The following is an 11,626-nucleotide window of genomic DNA, read 5'->3' as shown; positions in this document are numbered from 1 at the left end:
ATAAGCCGCAGGCTTCGAGTCAGAATGTTGCGGTTACAAGGCTTCATCTGCTTTTAATAACCAAGAAACCATGTGACCTAGAACTACATAACAATTACAAACACGGCTCTTTAACACGGGCGCATTTAAAATAAAAAAACAAGATGCAAACATTGACGAAGACTTTATAAGTAAAACGTTGCGCGGCTACATGACGCTTCCAGTGGCAACAAGTACAAAACGTAAGTGCTCTTCCCACCGATTTGATGAATCCAGGTGATTGTGTTGTTTACCACCTTAGCTCTGGCGCCACACCCCTTCGCGACATCTCTAGACGCAAAAAAAAAAAAAAAAAGAACATTTCATTTACTTTACCGAGGCTGTGCTTCACCACTCGGCTTGCCGAGGTAAAAGTGTTCGCTTTTTGGGACGACCCTGTACGGCCACCAGTGTATCTATATTAAGAGTCAGTGGAGGCTCAGTTGAGTAGCCGTGAAGGATGGGACAGTGCTTACGCGGCATAGGTGGGCAGTTTCCGAGCTGAAATTGCATTCAATGGCTCGTTCCTCTGCCACGTACAGAACGGCGCTACTCAAGCATCTTTCTTTCCGAGGATGCTGGTCCGTGGCTGCTGTCTTTTAGTACATTCACGAAGCGAAGTCTGCGGTAGACGAAGCGCCGCAGAGGTCGAACTACCTCCCCAAATCCTGAAACGTGCTGTACACGCTCTGCGTGGTTACCGTCCTCGCTAGCACTGCACAGCTGTGAGTTACAGGGTTGCGTCACTGGGAGCCGCGGGAAAAGAAGCGTTGTCGCCGTAGAACCTCAGCGGCATGGGTGGCGGCGACGTCGGTGGATGTTTTCGCCGGGCTGCGGAACTGCCTGTTTCGGGCACTGTGAGCGGCACGCGACACGATGCCCGAGAGTCTCAAATTTTACCGCCAGGCGATTGCGGAGACTTTGCGCCTCCCAGTCGCCAGCTCAGAGAGATGCGAGAAAGCCCCAGACGAGACAGTGATTGTCTGTTCCTAACGGCGAATACAGAGGGATTGATAAAGGAGGAAAACTTTTGTAAATTATGTCTTTAACATAAGGACCGTGATGCTCACTTGGCCGCAGATGCTTTGAACATGCTAGAAGTGCTTTCGCGTGTTTCTCTGCATGGCTTACAGCCATATTAATAATTTCTTGAAAGGGGATTGGAAGAGGAAAGAGCAAATTAGGAATGAAATCCTGGTAGTAAGTAGTTCTTCATGCGCCTTCCCCCCTTTCACTCGCATTTCAAAGCGAGCTAGGAGCGATGGGCCTGCCGCCTTAACCACAAGCCACTGCACGTCTTGTAGCAGCATTTTTTTTTTAAGCTGGAAAGGCGAGCACTCGGTGTTGCTTCTTCTATGTCATTCGAACTTTTCTCGTTCGCACTCAGATGTTACGAGCTCTTGTCTTTGTCGTTTCGTCGCACCAAGCTTGTGAACTCTTGGCGCCACAACAATCGTGACTTTTTGGCGTCAGGAAATAAACCGACGCTTGGAGGTCGGATGCTATTTAGAAATAAGCGAATATGGTCAGTAATGTTTCTCTGCGATATTCGCGACAACATACCGTGTCACGAGGCTGCGTTCTGCTTCTTGCCCGAAATATGTGTGCAAGGCGCTTCAGTGGTTTCTATAACTGTTTTTGCCGAGCATAGCCGTTTGGACTGCCCAGCTAGCGCAGCTGAATGAAGTCAGCTCTGGGCTGCCCCACGCTTGATTGTAGTTTCGAGTGGTGCGCCAAAGAACCGTAACCAGCGAGGTCAGCTGAACGTATATGCTGCCTACAGATGGTAGAAGGGGCCTTGCCTACCGGCTTTATGCCTTACGACATCATTGTGGTTTCGGTCACAGTGCCAGATGGCGCATTGTCTGCGCTGTGATCGAACCCCGTACAGCCAGTGGCTTTTGCTTGATGTGGTTGCAAGAATTATCATTCCGTTGCCAGGCAGACGATCAAGCAAAAAATATGCCCGGCCACAACCGTGCTACATATACGTCGACACTGGCGTACGCATGAAGCAGCCAACTGCAAAGATTTTCTTGCGTTTGTCGATGCTGAGCAATCCCACACCCTCACCCCCGTGACTTCCCCTGGTGGTACAAAAAAGAAAAAAAAATGTGCTTATGGTACACTCAGGCGAACTTGTCGTCGACTACATTTTTTCCATAGCGAAAATATTTCATCCCAGTGCTACTACCATTGCAAAAAAAAAAAAAATATATATATATATAGAGTGTAGCAGGAGTGGTCGCTACTAATTAAGGCTTTGTGACACCGCACACTCACGAGAAGGACGCAGCATGCGACGCTGCGACGTGTCGTTGCTGACTTAGGAAAGAGGTCTTCGAAAGCAGCAGCCCGCATGGAGCGCCTATTCGCAAAAGCTCTGGCACAAGCAAGTGAAGCGAGGGATCTGCCGAGGTTTTCAATTTCTTTATCCCCGAAGTACGGTGGGAGCTTAGCGCCTGGATGTGGTTAATGCCAGCTAGTAGTGCTACTACTGCCTTGTTCTGGCCTAGCGCAAGATCCCGAAATAATAAAAAAGAATAAAAGCAAAGGGAGCACAAGCTCCGTTGGGCTAAGCTTCAACAGAAATATGTTGAAACAGTCACGCTCCAGTTGTGGTTATGACATCGATTCACAGAAGTAGCTGACTAACATGCGTAAGAAAGTTTTCCTTCGGAATCCTATTGCACGAATACATCACTTGATTGGTCGCGTAGCAAAAAGTAATGCAATACTACAGCGCCACGACGCAGGCGAACAATATGATAAGAATCGCTCCCTCATAGGTGGTATTTAAACAAGCCAACAATTATTCGCTATACCGTAAACAACAGTTGGGAATGCGTGCATACGTTGTCAAAAATATGCAGGCATCTTTGTCCTTGGCCCATTTATTGCCCGAGTTCTACTTCGGGACATTCATGGGGCACTTAACAGTCAATGAAACAGTCGTTCTTACATTTCACGTCTTCAGAGCGGCGACATCGGCACGGGGACATGAGGGAAGGACCCAGGAAACTTTAGCTCCATCCGCCATCCAAGTCTCTCGCTCATTTTTCACACAGGTTGAATGTAGTATGGATGCTGCTGTGAGGGACACCGTATATCATTACCGGTTGCTGGCTCGGTTTGGATGAAAACGAAGAGGCGTGGAAGAGTATATTTGGGCCATTTTCTTTAAAAAAAAAAAATAAAGACCAGCAGAGGGTAAAAAGTCATCACAGAAGAAGTTTAGAACCGTTATAACAGCCACTCAAACTAAACTTTCTTTATAGAGTAACATTATGAATCAACAGCCTCGTACTTAAAATGCCGAAGTAGAAGACAGTAACAACAGGGTTAAAATTTCATGACGTTAACTTGCTCCGCGAAAATTAGTACGCTCGTTTGTACAGCTATGCATGTTTTTTTCCGTGATAATATACTTTAAAATTCTTTTTTTCAGTGCTTGAAGTGCTGCACAATATCGCGCTTTAATTCGCGATATTGAACAGTTCACAACTTCAAAGAGGATAGGTTGAAACGGCAACTTCAGTTTTTTGTGTATTTAGGCTCACACAGCTGAAACAACGAACTTTTGATCGCTTGTGGCTCGCTCAGTGAAATATAGAAAAACAAAAAAGAAGGGAATAAAACAAAGGAAGCAAAAAAGAAGAAACCATACAAAGCGCTGCATTTGAACCACCAGACCACGCAAATGACCATTACGCTAAACTCTATATACGAACGACGTGGTGAACAGGGCGCGACAAGTCACAGGAAACGGCCCTGCACGTTCTTAACAACCTCTTCAACGTCTGCCTTCTCTCGCTGTAGTGCACACTGCACAGCTGTTGAACGCAGCCGCTTCGGAATGCACACAAGGAGAGAGGGTTCCGCGATGCAGACAAACGCGGTGGCAGCACATTCATTTGTACAAGCCGGTGCGACGCCTTTGGCAGCGCTCCTCTGCAGCACACAGCCCAGTCCGTGGACTCGCCAGCCGAGCTTCTTTGAGCGCGAACAGTACCAGCTTGAGCGTTCGAATTGCCGCTGTTGCGTGCGCGCGAATTTAGGCCGCAACAGGAGGGTTTCGCTAAATTCTCCAAGTTTTGCTCTCTGATCGGAGCTGAGGTAAATTGACGCTACGTCATTTTGTCGCGTATCTTATTGCTGCAGTTTATTTCATTTTCTTGGGAAGAAAAAAAAAAAAATGTCGTGCAAGCCTCAGAAGGCTTGTTCTTTCCCGGCCGGTGCCGTGAAGCGATACAGTTGTTGTACGGACATCAGACTGTCACTAGCATCGCATAAGACGGGTGCTTTTTGAGCTCCCTGTGATACACTTAGATTGAATTTGGACTAAATAGGACTATGGGAATTCGGAGAAGGTTTGCAGAAAGTGTTAGCGTGAGAATGAACAGCGAGAATGGCGTCTTCTCCATCAAGGCCTGAGAACGATCGAAGCAGTCGTTTCGAAGAACCAAACAAAAGCATAGCTATGACATCGCTATTTTCCGAATAGCTGCCCTACAAAGTGGGAAATTTGCCGTATTTTTGTACAACAATAAAGAAACTTACTCTCCGCATATGGTGGGATTGTACGCAGTAGTATAGACTTTATGGCCTTTTTATGGCCGAAAAATAGTTCTTACACTGTTCTTAGACGTTCGTAGAGCTGCGCACATTTTTCTTTCCCTGCAGATGAGCAGCCATTGCTCAAAATTTTGATTGGGCTTAGCAGGGTGCCGGCAATGCTGCAGATATCGCAGCGTATTCTCGCGTAGTAATTTTCGAAAAAAAAAATGCCTTGGCGATTGCAAGCCCAGGCTAGGGATTGGTGGTCACTGTAATGGTCCTTATTTACTTTCTGTTTCGCCGATATGCTAACACACGCGTCTTCACCGAATATAGTTTAGGAATATGTTCGAAAATTTACAGCCTGCACTGCCCAAGTTTCAGGTGCTGATATGCCCCCTACAACCGCGTCTGTGTTCATTGTTCCTTTTTTTAGGGGGGAGGGTGTGCCTGTTATCAAAAGGATTGCATTATTTATCGTAGTCTGCACTTTGAGAAAATAGCGAGACGCTCGGCTACCGTTCCTAATCACTCTAGATCGTGGTAAAGAAACATCAGTGGCAATTCTGCGCTCCGGGTTTCGTGCGACGCGGCCTGAGAAGCCAAGTCTCAAGGCCTGTCTGATGTCTTCGGAACTTATGGCACTTCAAAATAGCGGGCGGCATTAAGATAACACCGCACGAGTGCCTTTGTTTTGAACCGCGCTCTGCCAAAGTGCACGCTCAAGCTGGAACCGTCCACCTTGTGGACCACCGGAGAGGAACGAGTTCACCCCACACCCCGTCTGAAGCAAACACGAGAGATGGTCCCCGATCCAGCGGCACTGTTGCAACACGGTTCGCTAGGTGGCGTCGGGCTCTCCAGACGGCTGAGGGTTAACGGCCAGCCGGGCAACGTCCTCGGCGACGCAGTCGGCGACCGAGTCCACGGAGTCTTCGGGCTTGAGAGCGGAGGTGCCTGCCTTTGGGAGCGGCGCGCGGTTCGCGCCGTGAGTGGGCCGTGGAAGCATGATGCGGAAAGGCAAGCGCACCACGAGGGGCCGATCTATGCAGCCCAAGATAGCCTTGACCTTGACCTCGTAGCTAACGTTGACACCGTACGGGTTCTTCTCCCGCGGGTTAAGCAGCATGGTTGTGGACGAGAGGCTGTAGGCGGTCGTGTCATCCTCGTGAAACTCGCTCTCCACGGCCAGCGCCACGGGGAACTTCTCGCAGCTCTGCAGGCGTACCTCGAAGTCTCGAGACACGGTGGAGCCCGGCGGCATGGTGCGGCCAGGCCCCGTGTCCGCGCTGCCGATCAAGTTCTTGAAACGGCCGTGTGTGAACATGCACACGTGCACGTGCTGCAGGACAGCCACTTTGAGGCGCTGCACCGTCTTGGAGGAGCCGTTGTTCAGTGTCACGTGAATTCGCACCACCTGCAGTGAAGCGTGATCATCAGCCGCACGGTGAGCTAAACACACTAGACAGTCTAATAGCGAATTCATATCGGAGGTCAATAGTGGCTTTCCCAGTTCACGATGGAGAACAATATCCATCATGGTCGTATAGGAACTCAGGATCTGAATACAAATCGCCCATTGAAATATGCTCCTCGACTTCGCAGAGCAGGAAGACTTGCTCCGCATCGCCGATTCGAATGCGCAACAAAGCATACGTGAAGTTTATTACGAAGTGCTCCTCTCTCGTACCGCAGTATTCAGACATCACACGTATCCTCCCATCGCCATCTTCATGTAGTAATGGAGGAAAGAAAGACACTAAAGACAAAAGTTTCCATGCCTTTCTTTTTTTTTTCAGGGCCACTTCTGTGCTCACGTAAGTATATGCACAGATTTCAAGAATTGATTGTAAGCATAGTTCAAGCTTGTGAAATCATTTCTTTAGCCATGCTTTCTGCCCGATGTTCTGTCGAGCGATGCTGAACGCTACGGTACATATTTACAGGCATGGGAAACATCTCTACACCACGCATTATTCTAGACGTTGACGGCTTTACGTCGCCGCTGCATGAGTGAAATTCTTTCTTTCAATAGAACGTTGATGTGTTTGCGACACCGATGTCAACAAACGTTACGCTATAACAACTAAAGTGAATGACAAATACTTTCACGGTGAGGCGAATCAGTAAGTACTTGATCAATCAGCCAAGCGATCGCTCTTTCGGAGAGAGAAGGGCAGATATTATGTTGCAGACCTATAAAGCGTCAAATGTTTCCCACGCCAGATCTCGGCAGATATTACTACCTTTAGTACGCACCTTCCAGACTAAACCTAAATGCTGCAGCATTAGCAACGTATCTGATGGAGTTCACAGGTCATTGACAAAAACCAAAAGAAGAAAAAAACTGACGCATAAGGAGTGCAGCGGTTCCCTTGCTCACAACAGTTTTCTTCTTCTCTTATTAACAAAGACAAATATATTTATAGCCGCGGCCAGAAATATTCGGGATATACGTGAACAACTACTCTCTCCTACGCAGGAAACGCATCCACTTTTTCCTGGAGCCCTTCACCGCCATGAACCGACAATCAACTTTGCCGTTAAAGAAGAGACCAGCGGCTGTCTTCCAAGTTACTGCACACCCTGGTAGCCAGTGGTCCTACCGGTATTACTTTTCGCGTTTACTTGAGGCCACTCTGGGTGATACCTAGATCTTATATCAGCGCACTGGGTCAATCACGAGGGACTGACCGTGGTCTCTGGTCAACTGGGCAAGAGAAGTGCGCTGCGAAGACGTTGCCATTATCAACGAGATTATGACAAACACAGATTTGCGAAGAAACGGCTGTAAACGTCCCTTCGCCCAAAACGCTCAAATAAAAATGGCACCCTTAAAATGGCCTTCTTCCGAAAGAAAAAACAAACAAACAAACAAACAAACAAACAAAAAAAAAGCAGGGGGGCAACGAAACCAAGGTAAACCCCTCTCTCGTATGTAGCATGGATAGGCGAGGCGATTGTATGCGTTTTCCGCAAGCATGTCGCTTACATTACGCATGTTCCAACGAGCAAGCTACGCAATGAGATTGCTAATGTTGACCAGCTACCACGTGGCAAGTTTTTTGGCACAGTTCATGAAATTCCTCAGTCATGTGGCTATTGGCTTCAAACGAAACGCGATCAGGATAACTGTAACGCAGGCACAAAAAACTAAAATATTAGCTACTGGGGAAGAAATCTAGAAGCGATACATTAAACTCTTCTTTTCAGATGTTTTTGTGCCATCGAAATAAAAATGAAATCAGCTAGTGAGTTTCCTTCAAGTAAAATCTTCTGGTTTTGGTATTCTGTATGAGTTGTTCGCTTTCACTTGACGCTGACGCTACACCAATGCACACAGGCTAAACAAATTGTATCTCTATACTGAGAGAACAACAGAACGACGTACTAAACGAAAAAAGTAGCGGACCGAAATCGCCGAAGCAAAGTGGCCTTAAGATAAGCTACGAGGGCAAAAAATATTGATAACTGAAAAGAACACATCAGCCTGCCTGAACTTGTAGTCACTAATAATCCAGACAAGATCTAACGTGCTAATGATGAAGGATGACAACCTGCATCCTATCTTCGTCAAATTACTAAAATTGCTACTGGAAAATCCGGATGTGTTCAACAAGTTGCTTGATTAGATATGAACGAATCAGCCGTAGCGCTCTCGAAATGCATTTTTTTTTTGTCATTGTCAGTACCTCGTGAACCCCTCCAACTATCCTTCATGACCAGGTTGTCTGCTGCAAGACCATCCAATATATTAATTGCATATTGCAATAGATAATGTGAACGACAACGACGTAAATGAAGTGATTTGCTGGCGCGTGTTCAGCCCCGTGTTTTCGCACTGGCCTGTGGATTGTGTCTTGGTCGTTATTGCGTTTTCCTCGCCTTGGGTTCTGTAACAGCATATCAGAAGCCATCAATCGCTTCTTTCACTCTGAATGCAAGGATCGACACGTACGCTTAGGCGTGCTCTCTCTTATTAAAGCATCCTTTGCCTTCAACCCAGCGCAAAGCATATAGTGCGGTAGCTATCACGCCCTACAAGCAAAACTAGCAGACATGATGTTTCGCTTTGCTTTCGGAAGCCATTAGAATTCATTTGGTGTTGAAGAAGCGAGGAAGAATAAAACAAATGAAAACACTCAAGAAGGGTTCCCAAGTGACCTTTCCAGTAGGAGACACATAGCAGTATGTCATGAAGCTATATCAACAATTTATTCGCCGTCGTCATGAATGACCCTGACGCTTTTTCACCATTATTGTGGCCATCACTTCCGTCGCTATCAACCCAATTATATTCCCTGTAGAACAAAGGCCCCTTCCATACTTTTCCTATTAACTCAGTTCAGGGCAAGCTGCAACCTTATCCCCGCAAACTGCCTCATCCCACCTGACTATTAGGTGTCTCCTGCTGCGCTTCCCTTCTCTAAGAAGCCGTTGCGGTAGCCTAATGAACCATCGGCTATCTTCTCTTCGCACCTATACACATTCCCTGCTCGCAACGTCAGCTAAGAAACCATTAAACCGTGTTTGTCTCCCAAACTACATTGCTCTCTTCTTATCATTTAATGTTACGTTCGTTGTGTCTTTCGCAATTTCATTTCAAGCTTTGCTTGGAAGTTTGTTCCCCCAGTCGCATGCTTTCCTTTTGGCAGATATTGGTCATCCAGCTGCTATTCTTGACCAGAGAGTAACTTCCAAAAACACTTTACTGCATCCTTATTCCAATAGCTATTGTGCTATAATGGTCCGAACCTGTAATACGTCTCTGCCCAAGGTAGATCCATTCCTAGATAAGTTTCAGTACCTCCCTGCCTGTCGTAAACTGATGTTACTTATCTCGTTTGTTGAACGTTGCTTTCGTTTCCTTCATATAACTTTATTTTGTTTTGAAATCCAAGGTTTCTGCATTATGTGCTTAGGTTCTTCGCTACGCTTTGAAATTCTTCCCCTGAGTTGTCTAGCACAGTTATCAGCAAATCGGAGGTCACCAAGGTGTTCTCCGTTAACTCTCATCCCTGGTTCTTCCCAATCGAGCCCACTGAATTCTCTTGAAAACATACGGTTTAGTAGCAGCGAAGTGATTTTGTAACCTTTTCTGGGCCCCTTCACTGAATTCCATCACTCTTTCTGTGCAGTACTGTGTTCGTTGTGCAGTCCTTATGCACATTTTTCAGTAGATTTACATTACTTCATTCACGCGCTGTTTGCGCAATGTCTGCATCAATGCCAAGGTTATGCCTCAATGAAGTGCTGGTTCGTAATGTATAAATGCTGGTTTCGTAGGGAGCTGGCTACATTTTGGCATTTTTTTCACAACCTAATTTACCGTGCTTAGTTAAAACCAGCTTGCTCCCTTGGCGGAATGGAGCGTAATGTTGCTCTGATTATGTGACGATTACTTTTGTCACTGGGTAATTAACAACAGGTAATAGCGCTAAAATTCTTCAGACTCTTGAAAACAGATAAGCAGGAAGTACCGCAAAAATCAACACTCTAGCGAAAATTGGCAGGTGCAGATATGTTCAAGATCGGCAGAAATACCATGGAATGAAAGCTTGCCACATTGTATAGACCTCCTTCACTCTGGCTACGTCATGAAGATGTGGTGGCGCTGTCGTCGTCAGTGGCTTTCGCGCGGTAGGCAAAACATTTCAGCCGCTTTTGCTTACCGTGATTGTGGGGTGGTTTGGTGTTGCCGAAAAAAACAAAACAAAAAGAAAACAGCGCCATACCGACTAATTGCGTCACCGTGGCATGGGCTGAAAGGCACAGAAAGGAAAGTTAGCGTGCGCAGGTTTCTTGCCGACGAAGGTTGCCGTAAACAGTGGGCCGCTGCGGTGAAGCGCGAAGGCTGGATAACGACACCAGCTCATCAAATATGCGGCGAACACTTCGACACGGCTAAGCTGGAGTTTATTTACATTTACGCCAGAGTGGTCTACCTGCTCTTTACGACGCGTAATGGGATCTTGGTACTGTTTTGGTAAAGGTGCGACTGCGCACGTGACCTATGTATGCGCATGCCTGTTTCTCTGTTAGAGCATGAGTAGATGGTTTTAGCTATGTAAGCAATTCCTCAAACACGTTTTCTTTTTCTTCTGATTTTGGTAATTGTGCGGGTGCGGACAAAAGTAAACGGTGCCCACTATTTTCTTTTAAGATTTTTCACGTGTTCTATAACTAAAACTGACCGTCGTGGTACATGCAAACTGGTAGTAGATACCAGCGCACTTCAACTTGTACAAATAATGTTATCGTATCTCGATACACAAGGCGTGATTATAAAGTTGAGCGGAAACGCGTGCTCCATTTACTTATGTCCACACCTGTACGTATGCGTAGTGAACTGCTGCGTGAGCGATCTGTGTTTAACTTCTCCGTGGTTATGTTGCATGGCGAAAATTCGTCGTGTTCACCTCAAATTATCTGAACCTTTTTCGTGATGAAGACTGCCGCTGCGCGTTGACAGCCGTTGCTTTGTTCGCTTGGAGCTGCGTTCTTTTTTTTTTTATACCGAGCTGCTTTAGTCGTATTCACAGCAGCTAATAGTGTGTAGCGACTCGCGTGGCATGCGTCCGGCACGTGCCGAAGAGAAGGAAGCAGCGCAGGCACGAGAGCTTAGGAACGCCCGCGACCTTCGCCTCGGCCGGACGCTGCCGTCGTCTCCTTTTCAGCTTCTCCTCAAATAAATGTGGCCGCGGTCGCCCCTGCTTGGCGATCTCTACATTTGTGGTGACCCGGAGAACCGTGCCTTCACCCCGGTGGCATCCTAGGATGGCATATTGGCAAGGCCCGGCTTTCGACCCGCCGCTTCCGATGCTCCGGCCTGCAGGCGTCGGCGGGTGGTTCGCTCAAGTGGAGGCTGCGATATACCAGAACTGCATCACCATCCAGCAGTTCAAGCACGCAGTCCTCTCCGAAAGCTTACCACCTGACGTCCTCTGCCGGCTTGCCTGCCCTGCCACGCGTTGCCGGCCATACGATGAGCTGCGTGCTGCCGTCCTGGCGTACTTCAGCGAAAGCTACTGCCCGCTGCCCCTCTACGACG

General features: G+C 47.3%; 1 protein-coding gene across 1 annotated transcript in view; it reads right to left on the bottom strand.

The window, feature by feature from the left end:
• Window positions 1–308: 308 nt before the first annotated feature.
• LOC146204752 (phosrestin-2-like) overlaps window positions 309–11,626 on the bottom strand; it is a 356,983-nt gene continuing 345,665 nt past the window's right edge. The window contains exon 6 of the mRNA XM_084589457.1: window positions 309–5,992. Coding sequence (XP_084445583.1) covers window positions 5,417–5,992 — 576 coding nt within the window. The 3' untranslated portion in view covers window positions 309–5,416. The remainder of the gene's footprint in view (window positions 5,993–11,626) is intronic.

The sequence above is a fragment of the Amblyomma maculatum genome, chromosome 1, assembly GCF_055883805.1.
Source record: "Amblyomma maculatum isolate TAMU_Amacu chromosome 1, ASM5588380v1, whole genome shotgun sequence".
Taxonomy (NCBI): Eukaryota; Metazoa; Arthropoda; class Arachnida; order Ixodida; family Ixodidae; genus Amblyomma; species Amblyomma maculatum.
This window is presented reverse-complemented; position numbering and strand designations above follow the sequence as displayed.